The sequence below is a fragment of the Apteryx mantelli genome, chromosome 1 (assembly GCF_036417845.1).
Source record: "Apteryx mantelli isolate bAptMan1 chromosome 1, bAptMan1.hap1, whole genome shotgun sequence".
NCBI lineage: Eukaryota > Metazoa > Chordata > Aves > Apterygiformes > Apterygidae > Apteryx > Apteryx mantelli.
This window is the reverse complement of record NC_089978.1, coordinates 209,260,501-209,280,272: the sequence shown is the minus strand read 5'-3', so window position 1 is coordinate 209,280,272 and position 19,772 is coordinate 209,260,501. Positions and strand designations below refer to the sequence as shown.

General features: G+C 40.0%; 1 protein-coding gene across 2 annotated transcripts in view; it reads right to left on the bottom strand.

Annotated features, from left to right (window-relative positions):
• The window catches only part of RSBN1L (round spermatid basic protein 1 like), a 57,034-nt gene that overhangs the window by 28,864 nt on the left and 8,398 nt on the right, over positions 1-19,772 (bottom strand). For both annotated transcript variants that reach the window (XM_067316813.1, XM_067316819.1), the window contains exon 2: positions 15,018-15,131. In XM_067316813.1, coding sequence (XP_067172914.1) covers positions 15,018-15,131 — 114 coding nt within the window. The remainder of the gene's footprint in view (positions 1-15,017; positions 15,132-19,772) is intronic.

Below are 19,772 nucleotides of genomic sequence, written 5' to 3'. Positions count from 1 at the left end.
CCCTATGCCCCACAAAGGTCCCCTCTCAGCTGCTGGGGCACAGAATCACGCATCCTGCTGATAATTAAGAGGTCTGGATATGGAACATGCATAGACACCGGCAAGGAGAACAAGCAATTAAGGCACTCGCCTCTGTGAGCCTCTTGAGGCCTGTCACAGCAGCTACACACCTCTGGGATTTCCAACAGGGAGACAGATGAGCTAGTTTTCTTTCTAGCTTCTATTTTCTCATCTTTTAGGGGAAAGAAGTACCCTGAGCTCACTCATTCCTTATTTGGCCCAAACAAGAAAATGGGCTCTAGGATTTCTTAACCTAATCCACAGATACAAGAGCTACAAAGACTCCCCTGCCTCTACATCAGATTTAACACAGCATACTCTATGAGCACAATTTCAGTTTAACCTAACCAAGAGCAACTGCCAAAAGGCACAGTATCCTCATGAAAACCTGCCCTGCCATTAGATTATGTTTAATGAAAAAAAAAAAAGAAAAAAAAATGTGGGCCTCTGCAACATTACTGCCTCATCTGGTACATACAATACTCAATACTTCTTCATTACAGTCTTCCTCCTGCCACATTTTTAAATCTAGTGGGCATGGAAAGACCAGAAAGAGCAGCAACACATGTCCAAGCAGTTACCTCATCCTTACAGGAATCATAAACATAGTTCATTGAGGGTGCCAGGGTACTTCATTTTTCCCCAAGTGAAAACCTGCAGCCAAAACATCATCACCTGACAGAATAATCAGCTGCTGTTCATGTTCCCTGGAATCCTAATGGGCATCATTATGGTGCCAGTTCCAGTCAGGGGGAAATAAAAACAAAGAAATAATTATGACAGTGGGCAGTTCCATAGCATACACTTTAAAATCCCAACCCAAACCTCAATTATGGACTATAAAATGGAGAACAGTTCTTTTCTCCTCCTGACTGCAAGAATATACAACTAGAGAGCATCCAAGACTGCAAGTATTTCAAATCTCTAAAAGTGTTTTAATTTACCATTTGAAAAATGATTTCACTCTAAATATGAAAAATCTTTGCTATACTGAATGATAACAAAGATGTCAAAAGTTTTCAAATATTGTACCAGCCTGAATATAGAGAATATGGAATTAGACCACCGAATGCTGTAGCAAGGCTGGGGGGGGGGGGGGGATTACCTGTCAAGCTACTTCCCATGTTCTCAAGTGGAGCACAGATCTTTCCAGGGACCAGTCACTCACACATCTGGGACATGAGGCATGGCAGGGAAGGGTTGGAAATTTATATTCCTTGGGGTACAATCAGCAGTATTACGATTGGCAACCAAATACAACAGTTTCTGAAATTAAAGAAGCCATTTGCTATGTGCTTTCTCGTACTTAAAGATATCTATAATAATCAAAAAAAAAAAGTAGAAGATTAGCATCTACACTATTAACACCCTTGCTGCACACTCAACTGTTAAACTGCACTACATTACTACCAGCTGAAATGTAAAGTACTTCCAGATTCACACACTTATTTTATGCATCTGGGCAAAACTAGCTCAAAAATTGCCGACTGCCATATTTATAGCATGAGAACAGAGAAGGAAGATTATCTGTCCTGTTCCTTGCTTTTGTTGCTCAGTGAGACTTATCAGAAGATAGAGTCAATCTATTGCATTTGACTCCTCCTGTAAGGTGTTAAAACACACACACACACACACACACACACACACACACACACAGCATATCTCACAGACACAGCAATGCAGAAAAAACCTTAAGTCTGCAAAACCAAACATCAGTAAACAGCACCCAAATGAGCAAACCCTGCCATGGTCTCCAAAGCAGTAGTGCTTCTAAAGGAAAAAAGCGCAACATGAGTGATTAAAATCAGATACAGGGAACCTAATCAGTATCTTGGCAAGTGATCGAATTAGGTTAAGTTTATATAAACATACTCAAACAGATTTACACTCACAGCAGCTGTAAAAACAAATTTTAGTTAACTTGGTATAAAAAGATTTGAAGTAGTTATGTAGATTTATAGAAGGATTAAACTAAGAACTTTTTCAAGTTAAGAATATTTATCATTCTTTATTTGTTTTTTCAGCATCTCCATGAAGCCTTCAGAAGTAGCAGGAGGGTGGATGGGACATAGGTTAAAAATAAAAATGTTACTAGTACCCAATACAGTCCACCTTCCAGTCTGGAAGAGACATTTTCTGTCCAGCTTTAGATGCAACTACTTTAATAATATATACGTGACATCATATTATTAGTAAAACTGAAAAATACTAAACAACAATATTCCTTAGGTCCTAGGTTAATATACATCTTACAAGAAAAAAGATCAACACTGAAAACTAGACGACGGACTAAACTGATTAGAACTGATTAGACCATTTAAGCATATATCAAATATCAAAATTTATCTGTAGATGTTTTCCCAGATCATACGAAGAGTTGCAAAAATGCAATGCAATTTGGAGTCAAATAAATTTATCTGCTAGCAGCCTCACATCTTTCAACACAACTCCTCCACAGATCTTTTTGGCCCTCTAAATGCTCTCAGGGTAGAACTGAAGCCATTTTTTAACTCCAAAATGCCCGAGAACCAAGAGAGCAATAATCACAGAGGGAGCAAGGGGCACTATACAAATATCTAGGATGAGAGGCAGTGAGATCCCTGAACTGCTACTGCAACTGTCCTAGAGAAACAGAGAATCAAAATGAGGAGTCTCTTAGCCCTTGAGAAGCAAACGTCATGATACTCTTAAAGAATATGAGCTACCAATGCCACTGGGCACGAACAAGCCTTCAAACACAGAGGCTGAAGAAGAAAGAGGACTCCAAAGCAGAATTTTTCAAAACACATTACTGTGGTTGGTTAAAGATGTCAAAAAAAAAAAAGAGTAGAATGTTTTTAGAGAACTAATTTTAAGCACAAACCGAAAGACAACATTATTTCAAACACTGATTAGCTGCCTTGAGCCTTTCTCAAATTCACACAGGCTTAAGCTACAAAACACACAAGACTGATAAATGTTTTCAAGAACTCCATTTTCATACTGACAGTAAATCATGTAGTTAAGAATTTCTGTGGAGAGAATTTGTCAGCCAGATACTTCAGGCAGCATATTTCACGGAGGAAAAAAAATTTGTATTACAAAGTTAAACTGAATATCACAAGACAGGAGAATGTCAAATTCACAATTATTTGTTCAGCCTGCAGATGCTGATATATGATACAGCTGAGCAATCTATGAGCTCACTGCTACAGATGGGTACAGGCCAACTCCCCACTCTCCTCTTCTCTGCCGCCGCTCCTGGTACGCAGTTCAACCCCATCCCCTGTACTGACTGACACTCATGGTAAGCTGCACGGTAAGTTGACTATATTTAATGGCTCAGCAGAAAACTATTCACTTTCTTGCTGCTAGATTAGTGAACAGAATTGGTTCACTGCATTGTCAGACAGTAACTAGAGCATGGAAAACAGCGATAGCATGCAATGAGAAGAGGGATAGCAGAATCACCCCTTTTCAATGGCAGTAAACTACTACATCTGCTTACCTAAGCTGTCCACTTTAATCTGTCCATCCTGAGCACTGAGTAAGGCAGGAAGAGGCAGTAAGGGGGAAAGCCCCCCCAAAAACACACACACACACACACCACTACCATAACACATACACAAGATAGGACCAAGTTCCTAGCAAACCTAAATTTAAGGTTTCCTAACCCAAAAGCTTGAACTTTTTAAATTAATAAATATATAATTTCTCAGTTTGCTTTTTTTAAAAGTACATTTAAGTGCATTTAACTGTAATATCATGGATCAGACTACAAATTCTTCCTTCTGTCCTTTATTACAGTTCCACCTACATGCTCACAGTATAGTGCCCGTTCCTAATAGTGCTTTGACGTCAGCATATGCCCAACTTCAGAATATTTGTGTCCAGTTATTTTAGCATACAGACAAAGTTTTCCTGAAGAATACAAACAAGAAATGGAAAACTGATTTCTAAGAGTAATATATCTCAGCAGAACTTGAATAGAATTTCACAGAACAAAGGAGGGACTTTTCTAGCCTAAGGCTTCTGCTCTGCTGAATTTCAAAGATCGGCTCCAAAGCAGGTGTTTAAGGCTGCTCAGAAATTGCAAAGACTTCAATAACAGAAGGAATTAGTTTCCTGAAATACTGGGATTGCTATCAGCAATGCCCAGTGAAGTTCTTACATCTTATTCTGCTTTTGCATTAGCTGTAGAAAGAAGAACGGAGAAATTCTCAGTCACTCCTCTGCTGCATATATCACAACACTTTAGACAGAGCAAGATGTGCTGCTTCTTCCAAAACCAATAATGCTTCTTCGACTCCTGGTGAATGGACACTGAAAAAGCACAGCTGCACTCAACATCTATCTCCATAGGACAGTAATCAAACTGCTTCACAGCAGACAATACAGAATTTAGTAAAAACATTAGGAAGTAATCCAAAAGGCTAAATAAAGATTCAAACACTGTAATGCTGAGATATCCAAACTAACTTTGCTTAAGGCAAGATTTGGCAGTAGCAGTGCAGTGCCTGATGTAAGCTAACTTATTTCACCTCTGGAATAGTTACTACCGAGGTGTTTCAGGTAGTCTACAACCAGCAATTACAATAAACTTGTGTACATACATATATTTAATCTAATTTCAACCAAGAAAAAAAAAATCATAAAGCCTTAGACATTTTGTAGGGCAGGGCATCTTCTGTCTCTATGTGCTCTGAGACGCATTTAGAGCACAGCTACTGAAGCACAGTTAAACAAAACAAAAAAATTATTTCTCCACTGCATGATTCAGAAACATGAGACATAAGTAAGGATTTTCACTCGCATTAAAACAGTGTTTTAATTTAAGTGAGTCAGAAGACTCCTTCAGGACTCCAAGAATATGCAACAACAGGGGCGGGGGGGGGGGGGAATACTCAGCGCCCACAGATTTTTACAGAACCTTTCCCTTGATCTGGTGTCGAAAAGCACACTGAGCTCACACTTCACTGGGGTGAAAAAGGACTAAAGAACAGCAAAATTGTTATTTTGCTCCTGCTCCTACTTGGATAGGAATATCTGCACAAGGATGGAGTTATAAAACTTGCACTGTATTTACAAAAAAAAGAAGTGAGAAGAATGGAAATTTGTATTCATCCAATTCATGCATACATTTACTCAACAATAAAAGGTCTCCCTCTAAACAATTTTTAACCACCTTCTATGCTAGCGAGGCCAAATGTGCACCACAAATACAGCACAATTAAAAACTGTGCAACTCATGCATCTTTTGCCATTATACACATCTACACGGTAGAGAGATCCTTCAGGGAAACACAGTAAATTGTTTTTTTGCAGTGCCACAATACCCCTGTCACACACAGCACAGGACTTGTACCTAGGATTGATAATTTAAAACTTTCAGAATTTTATGTAAATAATCCAATGCTTTAGCATTATTAGATGATACATATTTAATTTAAAAAGATGATAGACATCCTGAATTTGTTAACTACAGACTGAGTCCTTTCAAATTTGCCTTTTTTGTAATAAGTCACACTACTCAAAAATTACCTAAAGTTTATCTTATGCTGTTTTGTCAATAAGATAATTTGGCTTGAATTTCGGCATACACAGAGGCCACAAAACTCATTTCATTCGATTGTTTCAACTGCAGCAGTGTTTCTCAACTTCAAGGTCATGGCCCCCAAAGTTCTTAGGGGGAATTGTAAAGTTAGCATTAATAAAAATGTCAAATTCTTTTTTCAGTTTTCTAGCTGACTGCTGACAGCAATAAGGAACAACAATTTATACCTGCAGCCAGTAATCACAGTCAGTTTTCACTTCCCAGCTTTGGGAGAACTCAAGTTACCAAAAACTGAAAGAGCTGTGCTACACTTGGCAGGGGAGAGAGGAGAGGAAGCAGTGCAGAGGAAAACATCAACACAAACATGCAGGAGCCTAAACAAGGACCATGTTTTCTAGGTTTTTCCAAGGACTGAAACACAGCACCTTATTCCTTGTTCTATGGCACATGAAAGGCCACAGCAATACCCACCAGCTGCCAGTACACTGCTTGTTCTGCAATGAGAGATCAGTCTGGCTATTCCCATCATCGCTGTAAAACATTCTCCAGGGCTTCAGTTTGATCCTACCTCCTACTGCAGCACTAGAGGTTCTGCCTACTACTCTCCAGTAAAGGGATAGGTAAGAAGTAACCTCCAATTAATGATCTTCAGTTATTTCCCATCGTCCCATGCGACCAGACACAAGCATTTTCTAGCATTCTCATCACAACTCAGAAACTAAAGCTACTCATGTTTTTGAATTTCATTACGACTCAGCTCTGCTAGAGTTCTTCTGGCAGAGTCTTTAAAGACTGCACAGAAATCCCACTTCAAACCACAGAGAGATGAAGTCTTCCCCTGCATCTTCCAGTGAGTTTAGAGTTCATAGCCACAAGTAATTAAAATACAGCTTAAATCAGGTGCATCCAAGACCCCCCATTGACCAACAATTAAAATATGCAGTCTTAGAGAGTACACACGCTCTTCGATGCATTGCCACATACCGTGGCACTAGCAGGAAAGAAAAAAAAAACAGCATGAGAAAACATGAGAAACCTAAGTTTGCATTGGCCAGATGGTTACATAATTAAAAAAAAAATAAGAGTTTTATACTTTGACTTTTAATTGTTTGAGTTCATGAAAAACATATTCCAAAACAGTTCAAAAGGAATCTGTCAGAACAGCTGATTTCCTAAAGCAGTCAAAATAAGAACACAGAATTGTGAACAGAAACAAAATACAAATAGTCTCATTCTCCTTAGCTCCACAGTGACTACAGAGCAAGACAAACTGCCAACAGATTGAAAAGCTAATAGACTGCATGCTGAAAACAAACATAACTTTGGGGTGTCTCAATACACGGACAAAGAAACAAAGCAAATGGCAGGAATACAACTGAGAAATGACAGCTATCCTATTCTATTTAGAGACTTGAAAGCTCTAATATTAAATGTCAAAAAAGTCAAGCCTAAAATGCATAAAAAATAGTTCTATTTTATGTTGCCTCAGCCTTCTCTGAATTGAAGAGTCACAGCCATGTTGAGAACAACTATTCAAAAATTTCAGAAAATGCACAGGTATCTTCTGGTTCAATAGCATAATACACATGCATGCAAACACAGGATGCAAGAAAAGTCACCACATGGACAGAAATTGCGTCCTACTATGTTTAGCTTATTTAAGTAACTGGTTCTTACCCAGAGCCACATGTAAGCACAGGAAGATCCTAGCATGCTATCCATTAAGTGCACTTATCAGGAAAGCCTTAGTGTGATGTTGTAAGAAGAGCAGAGATTTATAAAGTGATAAATAAACATAAGAAACACTAAAATATTTTCAGTTAATTCTTCTGTGACAAACAGACTGAAAAGACAAAGTCTGCAAACAGTTTCTGGAGGAAAGTCATTTGAGTTACTGCACAGAAAAAAAAAGATACTGGCCAGCAACATACTCCTCCTTCCATACTTTTAAATCTCTACTCTCCAAATAAATCTATAACCAAAATAAAAATGTAATTCCAGAATTCCAAAACAGAATTCCTATCTAGACTGAAAGCAAGGATGGAAACTTGGGGAGCGGGGGAAGGTATAAGCAGAATAGTTCTGTTAGGAAAAGTTCTGAGAATATAAGAACAAGAATTTAATGAAAATCGTGATACAGTTAACTACAACTGACAGTTTCATGCAATTCAAAGCGTTTCTGGATTTTAAAATACACAGTAGGGGTGCAAAGGTGCTGATTCAGTCTTATTCAATAAGACTTTCCCCGTAAGTAGCAAAAAAAAAAAAAAAAAAAAGCAGCTTCCCAAACACACTGCTCTACCAGTATTTTTCACTCTGCCATGGAAAAACTACGGTGGTGCACCTTTAAAGATAGTACAGCAACTCACACAGACCCAGGCCTCTTCTTTGAGCTTACCAACAACTTTACAGTATTTTAGTTAATCTGTGACATGGAAGTTAAACTGAAACCCAAACTCACTTCACATAAACAACACAATCACAGAGGGAAAGGAAAACATTTTTTGTGTACTCAGCCACTTGGACTCATCTAGCAATTTACCTGTCAAAGACATTTGCTGACAGTGCCCAGGGGGAGAAACACCGTTCTCAGAGGAAGAGCTCCTATAAATGTCACAGCATTGCAATGCTCTCTGAAGTCTTATCTTTGAATTCACTGTATTTGAAATAAAGTCATTAAAAACCTGCAATTATTCCTACAGTCTTCATCTTACAAAGATGCATGCGCCACCCACAGGCCATCATTTGAACCCACAGTCTTTAGACCACTAGTTCAGACCTTTTCCAACCAGCAAATCATATGAAAGCTTGTTTACTCTTCTTATTTTGCAGAAACTAGTATAAAAAAAAAAAAAAAAGAATGTAAAAGTTTATCAGACTTCTTTGTTTCAAGCTCCAGACCCCCACCTCCAGCAAGACCAACTTTATGCTAGTCCAGCACTGCCACCCCTTCAGCTAACATCTGCCCCACATTCAGTCCCAAAGCAGCATCTGCCGACAGTCTCTTGCAAAGACTGACAGAGACGAGCAGTGGTGGTTCCATTCAAGTTCTCTCTCACTATCCCATCAACTAAAGGGTATTTCATACAAGTCCTTCAACATTTTCCCTAAAGAAACACAAAGACAAAACATATTGAATGGTGGGGGGAACATGCATTATGACTCAAAGAGGCAGGTCTCATTTTAAGTATACTGTAAAGTTGGTATCTTCCACGCAAAACCCATCTATTAAAAAACAAACAAACAAAAACAAACAAACAAACAAACCACCACACTCCCCCGGAGTTTCATAAGAAGGGATAATTAAATAAATGTCCTTTTTTCCAAAAGAAAAAAAGCTTCAGAAAATAATCTGTACTTAAAGATGTTCATACCAGTGAGATAAAGACATTCACTCTCCCCTCTTCCCTGCGTTTTGGCATTCCATAAATCAAGGCATTCAACCTTGCAGAAACACATGCTGAGAATGTTTCTCCTACTGCATTTTTAGAAATTGCTGTGCTCTGATATAAACAATCATAAAATTAGAACTGACACTTAAAGAAAACCATACAAGTGATACTGAAAGCAAATATGCCTGTTAATCCTTTTTCTTCTCCCTTCAGGACCTCCACTAACCCACAGCCATGTCACACTGGTAAGAAGTTTTTCCTGCATAAAACTTCCTATTTTTAAAAGGGTAACTTTTTAATCATACATATTTAAATCATTTGCATATATCCCAAGTTCTTAACAACATGCTTATACAAGGAAGCTTTTTCAAAGAACAAAGCTCTCCACTCTGATCTTTCATGTGGAAGGAAGGGGTAATTATATGGCCCTATTCCTCAGCAAAAACATCTGCAGGTGCAACAAGATGACAAAACTTTTAGTTCTAGATGATGAGAATAACCGCTAGCCTCTGTGAAACAGCAACAGTTTCTTTTAGCAGCCCAAAGATCTGAGGGGAGAAGGAAAAAACAACCCCCCCCACCTTTTCAGAGTTGCTCTTCTTCAGTACAGGTAAGTTCTACCATTTCTTTCAACAGAATAGCAACACAAATGTAGGCAGGTGAACAGCTTACCTCCTCTTAAGCTTCCTGACAGAATTACTCTTCCAGCATTCAATTCAAAGCACAGAAATCAGGCTTATGTGCCAACTCTATCTCAAGACTTCAGTGCCTCATTATGGACCTCTTCCTATACAGCTAGCCCACCCTTGTCTTAAGACGTCTAGTTTAACTGTTTTGAAGTTGAGCAGACATCACTCCTTCAATGAAAAGGAAGTCACAATCCGAAGAACCCCCTTCCTACCCCCAAATATATATTTCTGACATGAAAGAGAAGGAAAGGAAAAAAGTGCATTCAGCAGATAGTCATGGTAACATTTAAAAAAAAAAAAAAAAAGGATCTAATCCCAAGAGGGAGAAAACTAGCAGTCCTTAAAGACCAAAACACATACACAAAAGAAAGTAGACTAGTTCCAAACCTTTGCTCCTAAGGCCACAAAGTGAATTTTAAGCTCCAAAAATAAGAGGGCTTAGAACTTAATTTTTGTTTCACAGGAAGAAGATATTCTTAGACAAAGTTTGAGAAGGTTACAGTGGCACTGACCACAGATGCACAAACACGCACATCCAGTCAGCTTTTGGAGGCCCACAGAAGACATCTGAAGCTGCCGCTCTGAAGAGGATACAAACTCAAAGGAGGAGACCTATGACCTGGATGAAGGGACAGAGTGCACCCTCAGCAAGTTTGCCGACAATACCAAACTGGGAGGAGTGGCCGATACACCAGAGGGCTGTGCTGCCATTCAGAGAGACCTGGACAGGCTGGAGAGGTGGGCGGAGAGGAACCTCATGAAGTTCAACAAAGGCAAGTGCAGGGTCCTGCACCTAGGGAGGAATAACCCCATACACCAGTACAGGTTGGGGATTGACCTGCTGGAAAGCAGCTCTGCGGAGAAGGACCTGGGAGTGCTGGTGGACACCAAGTTAAGCATGAGGCAGCAACGTGCCCTTGTGGCCAAGAAGGCCAATGGTATCCTGGGCTGCATCAGGAAGAGTGTTGCCAGCAGGTCGAGGGAGGTGATCCTCCCCCTCTACTCAGCCCTGGTGAGGCCACATCTGGAGTACTGTGTCCAGTTCTGGGCTCCCCAGTGCAAGAGGGATGTGGCACTACTGGAGTAAGTCCAGCGAAGGGCTACAAAGATGATTAGGGGACTGGAACATCTCTCCTATGAGGAAAGGCTGAGAGAGCTGGGCCTGTTTAGCCTGCAGAAGAGAAGGCTGAGAGGAGATCTTACCAATGTGTACAAGTATCTGAAGGGAGGGTGTCAAGAGGATGGGGCCAGACTCTTTTCAGTGGTGCGCAGCAACAGGACGCAGGGCAACGGGCACAAACCGAAACACAGACAGTTCCATCTGAACATGAGAAAAAACTTCACTGTGAGGGTGGCAGAGCACTGGCACAGGTTGCCCAGAGAGGTTGTGGAGTCTCCTTCTCTGGAGATATTCAAAAGCCACCTGGATGCGATCCTGTACAATGTACTCTAGCTGATGCTGCTTGAGCAGGGGGGTTGGACTAGATGATCTCCAGAGGTCCCTTCCAACCTCAACCATTCTGTGTCTGTGTGTCTGTGTGTGTCTGTGTGTCTGAGATCTGCATCTCTGTTCTCTTAATGACTGTTCTCCTTGCACAGTTCCTTCTTTCCCTGAAACAGGAGTCAATTTTGAAAGGATACGGACAAAACCAAGCACAGCCTCTACAAAACACTTCTCTCCAAAATCTTAAACGAGATTCGAAATGGGATACTTGACTAATGACATAAGAGACCTGTGAAACAAGGACAAGGCATGTTTGCATCTCATCCACTTGTGGTGGTGGTCAATGTGTGGATAACCTACTCTGTTACTCAGTCAGCTCAAAACAGCAGAGGTGTCACAATCTAATAGGACTGTCATGTGTACACTTATGATATTTGCTTTCAGCAATAAAACACTATCTTAGCTCCAGTACGCTGGGTTAGTTATCACTCTAATAGATTTGTGTAACAAGAGCTGCTGTCTTTTCAGCTTCCACCTCATCTGCTGAATGGCAATAGAAATAGTACATACAAGAAAAGGTATAGAAACAAGGCCTGAAGAATCCCACAGTTAAGGCAGGTAAATGTTGCTTAGTGTCTCAGACACCAAGTTCCTTTCATGCTAAGCAAAGTCGCATCTGTTCTTTCTACTGGAAGTCACTAAACTTATGCACCTTCAGGGTCTAAGTTCATACCTTGAGATCCGATTAACACAAGTTTTAACTGTCATAGCCATGAATAGCTACTTGGAGCTACACTGAGATTAAAGGATGTAATAATCAGTGTTCTGTGCCTGTGAACTTACATGAAGGTTTGAAGATAATGCGTTCTTTGGGAGGTTTCATTCCTCTGTTTGTAAACAAAGCTCTACAGCAGACAGCCTAACATAAAAGTCTATCAGTAATTTACTCCTAAATTCAAGAGCAGAGTCTGAAAAACATAGTTAAATGATACATGCCTGCTATTTAAATTTGCAAAATCCTCAAACTGATGAAGCATGGACTAGAAAAGTGGACAGTGAGGTGGAACAAAAACCGGCTGAACTGCTGGGCTCGGAGGGCTGTCCAGCTGGAGGCCAGTCACTACTGAGGCCAGTACTGTTCAGCATCTTCATGAATGAACTGGACGATGGGGCAGAGTGCACTCTCAGCAAGTTTGCAGATGATACAAAACTGGGAGGAGCGGCCAATACACCAGCTGGTTGTGCTTGCATTGAGAGGGACCTCGACAGGCTGGAGAAACGGACCAACAGGAAACTCATGAAGTTAATACAGGGAAGTGTCAAGACCTGCACCTGGCGGGGGAATAACCCCAGGCACCAATACAGCCTGGGGACCAACTGGCTGGAAAGCACCTTGGCAGAAAAGGCCCTGGGAGGTGGACAACCAGTTGAACACAGAATCACAGAATGGTTGAGGTTGGAAGGGACCTCTGGAGATCATCTAGTCCAACCCCCCTGCTCAAGCAGCATCAGCTAGAGTACATTGTACAGGATCGCATCCAGGTGGCTTTTGAATATCTCCAGAGAAGGAGACTCCACAACCTCTCTGGGCAACCTGTGCCAGTGCTCTGCCACCCTCACAGTGAAGTTTTTTCTCATGTTCAGATGGAACTGTCTGTGTTTCGGTTTGTGCCCGTTGCCCTGCGTCCTGTTGCTGCGCACCACTGAAAAGAGTCTGGCCCCATCCTCTTGACACCCTCCCTTCAGATACTTGTACACATTGGTAAGATCTCCTCTCAGCCTTCTCTTCTGCAGGCTAAACAGGCCCAGCTCTCTCAGCCTTTCCTCATAGGAGAGATGTTCCAGTCCCCTAATCATCTTTGTAGCCCTTCGCTGGACTTACTCCAGTAGTGCCACATCCCTCTTGCACTGGGGAGCCCAGAACTGGACACAGTACTCCAGATGTGGCCTCACCAGGGCTGAGTAGAGGGGGAGGATCACCTCCCTCGACCTGCTGGCAACACTCTTCCTGATGCAGCCCAGGATACCATTGGCCTTCTTGGCCACAAGGGCACGTTGCTGCCTCATGCTTAACTTGGTGTCCACCAGCACTCCCAGGTCCTTCTCCGCAGAGCTGCTTTCCAGCAGGTCAATCCCCAACCTGTACTGGTGTATGGGGTTATTCCTCCCTAGGTGCAGGACCCTGCACTTGCCTTTGTTGAACTTCATGAGGTTCCTCTCCGCCCACCTCTCCAGCCTGTCCAGGTCTCTCTGAATGGCAGCACAGCCCTCTGGCGTATCAGCCGCTCCTCCCAGTTTTGTATCATCGGCAAACTTGCTGAGGGTGCGCTCTGTCCCATCATCCAGGTCATTGATGAAGAAGTTGAACAAGACTGGACCCAGTACTGACCCCTGGGGGACACCGCTAGCTACAGGCCTCCAACTAGACTCTGCTCCGCTGATCACAACCCTCTGAGCGCTGCCATTCAGCCAGTTCTCAATCCACCTCACTGTCCACTCATCTAACCCACACTTCCTGAGCTTGTCCTCCTTCTTGCCCTTTTTGAAGACTGGGGTGACACCGGCTTTCTTCCAGTCCTCAGGCACCTCTCCTGGTCTCCATGACCTTTCAAAGATGATGGAGAGTGGCCTAGCAATAACATCCGCCAGCTCCCTCATCGCTCGTGGGTGCATCCCATCAGGGCCCATGGATTTGTGGGTGTACACAAGCCAGCAATGTGCCCTTGTGGTAAAGCAGGCCGACAGTCTGCTCAGCTGCATCAGGAAGAGCACTGCCAGCAGGTCAAGGGAGGTGATCCTTGCCCTCTACTCAGCCCTGGTGAGGCCACACCTGGAGTGCTGGGTCCGATCCTGGGCTCCCCAGGACAGGAGAGATGTGGGCCTACTAGAGCGAGTCTGGCAAAGGGCCATGAAGATGACTAAGGGATTAGAGCATCTCTCCATCATATGAGGAGAGGCTGAGAGGGCTGGAATTGTTCAGCCTAGAGGAAAGAAGGCTCGGGGCATCTTATCAATGGGTGTAAATATCTGATGGGAGTGCAGGGAAGAGAATTAGACTCTTCTCAGTGGTATCCAGCACCAGGACAAGAGGTAATGGGCACAAACGGAAACACAAGAAGTTCCATTTAAACATAAGGACAGAAGTCTCTTTACTGTCAGGGTGGTTGAGCACTGGAAGAGGTTGCTCAGAGAGGTTGTGGAGTCCCCATCCTTGGAGATATTCAAAACTCAACTAGCCATGGTCCTGAGCAGCCTGCTCTAGGTGAATCTGCCTTGAGCAGGGGGGTTGGACTAGATCTCAAGAGATCTTCCAATCTCTACTATTTTGCAATTCTAAGATTCAGTGTATTTACAAACTGAAAGGACGTGATTATAATTACATTCCATTCCAGTAAATGAAGTTGGAGAAATCAAGACTAAAGACCAAAATGAAGACTGCCTGTTGTGCAAGTTTAATTTTTTTAAGATTTGACAGAGATTCCAAATTAGAACCCCTGAGTTCTGTACTTTTCTGCATTTAATGTTAGATATAAAACATGACCTGGATTCATTTCTTCCTCTCTACAATACAGGAAACTGCAATTTTCTCCTGCAGTAACTGCGCAGAGAAGATACAGATACCATAACACCATTCCTTAAAGCACTAGTCTTTACTGTTCTGCACATACACAGTGTTGTAGTATATGTATTTTTTTCTCTGCAGTAACTAACACAGTTAACAAAAAAGTAGATTTTTACAGTTAAATTTTAATTTGTAACCTTTATACAAACTACTCAGAATTCTATGGAAAATGCAATTTAAATTAAATGAGAAACATACTATAAAAATTTAGCATCCGACCCAAGTATGAAATTTTTGAAGTACTACAATGAAAAACCACTGTGTGGTTTGAACCTACCTTTCTGCAATAATTTGACCTCTCCATTTTCTTTCTTGATTTCATTCATTATTTTGTGCTTCTTCTTCTCTTTTTGCTTCTTATCCCTTTCTTTAATTTTGTCTTTGATTTGAGCTGAAATGCAAATATATTACAATTAAGTGGGAACAGAAAACTTTAACTGTAATTGTCCCATGCATGTTTCATATTACTCTTAAGCAAGCCCTATCAAGGGGATAAAAGGAATTATGAGGAAATCCCAGAACTTACAGTGTGAAAAGCTAATATTTATCTGTTGCATAATCCAGCACAAACTTATTGAACCCAGACAAGTTTTGTTTCTATTATGCTAGAACTGCATGCAACAACTCAACACTTCAACTGTATACAGTTAACAGAACAATGTTTGCTTACTCAGTGATACTACTCTCTACTTTTATTTTCCATCTGTAAGCAGCTCTCATTTCTTGAAATTCAAATTAAATGCATTAGATAAGAAATGAGGGAAAAAGAAACATGTAACAGTCAGGGTTTGTATTTTCTTGGATGCGTGTAGACACTAAAAGCTTTACATAGCTATCTTCACATATTCTAAATTTGAATGTGCTCGTTATTACTGCCAAGTAGTTTGAAATGAACACTTCAACTGAATTTGTCACCCACAAGATCACTTATATTAATGCACTAGTCTAACCTGCAAACTTAACAGCAATAAGATTTAATTAGAGTCAAATACGGAATAGAAAGGGAAGCACATTTAGTATTTGTTGAAAAATCTGTATTTGCACAGCAGATAAACACACTGGCATCTCCCTTGCTTACCCACAATCTACATCAGTTTACCTGAACATTCTCATTCATTTATTTTTTGACAAGTCACTCCAATTTTTACCATGATCATTCAAAAGCACAGCCTTTAGGCATGGTTTTCTATATGAAAATACTAGACTCACAGGAATTCATCGTTTCAAGGACTAACCTTTTCAAGACAAGATTAGTTTTGAGTCCGTGCATTTTAGCTTGGTTAAAACCAACTTCTTCAGATTCCCTGCAACCAGCACTTCATGTATTGTTTGTTGGTCTGAAACCACCTCCCTGCTCTAAGAGTTTATTGGGCTTTTTAACCTCCGCAAGGAGAGATGAAATCTGATTTTCAGCTTTTACATAATGTTACATTTCAGAATGCTCTCCCAGTAACACAACTGATAGAAAATCCTGATGTTTAACTCATGGTACTTTCATTATAACCCCAGAAGGAAGTAAGGAGAAATCTAACTACCCTTCCTCAAGCATTCACCTAAAATAGAAGCAGCGGACATCTTCACTACTAATAGATCAGAAATATTCATCAAAACCAAAGGGACCCCTTCACATCTAGAAGGCTATATATGGCATCCCATAGCTATTAACGTGCTTCATAAATAATTTGGTTAAGTAAGAGATGTAGGGGGCTAACAGTAAACCACATAAATGAATATTATAACAGTGCTTCCACAGCATCCATATCTGTCCTTCTGGGAGTTTTATAATAGGGCTACACAAGTTGAGCCCTAGCAATTGTTTGGGCAAAGAAGATATTTTGGGAAGAAGCTGGAAGAGCCTAAAAAAGAAAAAAACAAAAGAAATAGTAACTGAGATATGACTGTTGTATGACTGCACAAAGATTATTAGGAATAAACTCGCCATGATTAAAACTGTCTGGAAATCTTTGCTTCAAGCAACTGACACAATCATGTTCAGGAACAGCCTAACAGTTCAAGAGAAGGGACGAGGAAGCACATGTGTCTGTATAGCAGATTGGACAATCCACATGAATTTTTCTAAGCCCCAAACTCTTACTACAGACAGAAATCTTGCTCTCCATCCTGCTCCCCTCCCCCCCCCAAAAAAACCCCCACTAATTTTGTAAATCCCCTGCAACTTAAAAGCATGAAACAGGAAATAAATTATACAACAAGAGTTTAACATTCTGAAAGCAGAGAATCACTGACCAAGTAGGCAGTAACAGGAGGCTTGATTTATAATTGACAATGAATGTTCAGTCCAACCAAGACTATAATAATCATGGGAAGCCTTAGATTTTACCTCTGTATTTGCATATTGTTAAGAGGCACACTTGACTTCTGCTATTAGTTAGGATTCAAAGAAAGACTGAAGAGCACACACAAATGCTGAGCCTTGTTGAGAGAGGATGAGAGAAAAACTGAAAGAAGCCCTTTATTATAGTCTCATGAATGGTATCACAGACCAATGAATCTTGCAAATTTGTCAGAGCAACACAAGGAAAACGAAAAAGAGCTGAAACCTTATAAAGAGCCTCTGGTTTATTTTCACATCTAGAAAGCAATTAGGAGAGATAATGGTGAGAAGTTCCAGACAAAAGAAACAATGGAAATGTCCTATGACCTGCTCTGGGAATATCCGCAAGCAAATCAAAACTACCTGAAAGTGACTGTAAATGTAATGTAAAGGCAGCTGAGGAAGGCTTAAAAAAAAATTAAGTTTAACTACTGCCCTTCTAGAGATCACAGTACTACAATCAGACCAAAGTACAGCCTGAGGCAAGTCAAGAACAGTTAAGAATCCCAACTGAAATGTACGAATTTTCAGGTTTCTTTCCCCACAGCAAATAGATATAAGCAATAGATGATAGAATTCTCAAAAAAAAAAAAATTATATTGATGTTAAAGTCTATGCTGAGATGAGACTCAAAGTCACTGTATGACTTCACACCACACTTGGTCTTATTTCTCAGTTCTAATGTGTTCAGTTTAGAAGTAAAAATATATATTTTCTAGTCTGACCAGCAGAACTCAAGCAGATCTCTCCTACAGATTATTTCCTCAGTGGCAGATTTTCAGTTTTATAACTTTCAATGGGATGCAGAGGTAAAACTGAACCAAATTTTAGTAAGATCAAGTTTACCACAAAATCTACTTCAACTTAGCTATGCTGGCTCTGCAAAGTCAGTAAGTTTAAGAGTTCCAGCAGTCATTAAAGTCAATAAATACAATGAAAACACACATACGGCACAGAGAGATTTGCAAGGAAAGGCAAGTGCAGTTCTCCAAATACAGTTTCCATGTATTTGTATGTACCTCCATATATTTTACATCTGCTGCCACCATATGTTCCTACCATATGAAGCTGATACAGTTTAACTCAGGCTAGAGCTCTTTGGGACTCTTCAAATGCCACTAAACAATACCTTTTATAGCTTCTTCTCTAATATAAAGCATCAATGTCCTCCAGCCATATATCATTTCAGTCCAAATCTCACTTCCTCAAAAGAAACAAGAAAATTCTTCATATTAACAAAAATCCTGTTTTAAAATGAATGCATCCAATATTGAACAATTTGCAATCTCCTATCTACACTTCATAAATAAAAATTGGTTGTATAATCTATGAGGTCAGCAAGGGAAAATAAGACAAACCCTGTACTGTTTAACAAGTTAAGAAGTTGAACATTCTTGTACAGCATTTTTGAGATGTACCAATAACAGCTACTACTGATACCAAACCTTAGGTCCCTGTTTCATTTGTAGGACAAATACATCTCAAGGTAGTAAAAAGGTAGAGATGTTTATATTAATCTTTCCCTGTTCACAGCCTATTCTGCAATTAGCTCTCACCAAGGCTACTTCTCGGAAACAGGGAAGAAAAAAAGAAAAGGAAAGAAGAGAAGCACACACTTGAGTTGCAGTATATAACAGGATGAAATGAGTCCCCAAGGTAGTTTAATAGAGTAACACAAACGGTCATAGTGATCTAGGACAGGAGAACATCAAGTAGGAACAACTATCACCTCTGTACCTGACACCATTACAATTACCACTGGAATAGTTTGTGTCCACAATGAAGAACAACTGAGTATTTAGAAAATCAATATATAAATTATTAAACATTTGTAAGTTTCATATATTAATAAGGAAAAAATTTTAGCTCAAAGTGATGTGAAGAAGTAATATGACTCAAATATGGAATACAAATTTTATTAAAGAAGTCCTCATTCTAAAAATATAGATAGATGGATGGATGTACCAGTGATTGGCAGTTTAAGTCTGACATCCATAGTCCATAAATCATCAGATTACACTTACTTTTTACAAAGGCAGAAGCTAGTCATTAGAACAACAAATAGCTTCGGTCTATTACTGGAACTTTTTCCACAAGCTTTTTTTTTTTTTTTGCTTTGCTGTTTTGTTTGTTTAGTAGGAAGATACTCTCATATCTAGGTTAATTCAAAGAAGTAATAAGTACAGCCTATGTTATGCAGGAAATCACATAAAGGATTAAGACAACCCTCTCAAAAGTTATCTAAGTTGCAAGTTATTTTTAAATGAAGCCACCTGAATTTATTTACATTTTAATAACTATTTCCCATTTTAATTTATATTAAAAAAAATCCAGCAATATAAACTTCAGTTTTATTTAAGCAGAATTATTTGCTATCTCTATCCCTTGCCAGAACAATCTTGTTTAAAAAAAATAAAAAATAAAATAAGTCAGATATTGGATATGAAGATATGGTTTTGTCCAATACTTCACTTGATTTTTCTTTTAAATTAAAGGATCCTGCTCTATCTCCTTTGAAATGGGATAAAGCATCAAATTTTAAGTGTTAGCATTCCAACGCCTTGGGGGAAAAGAGTCAATCATGCTGCTATGAATCACATCAAGTAACAGTATATTAAAAAAACAAAAACAAAACACACACACACACACCCCTTAATATCCATATATGATACAACATAAAATGCAGTGAAAGAAGCC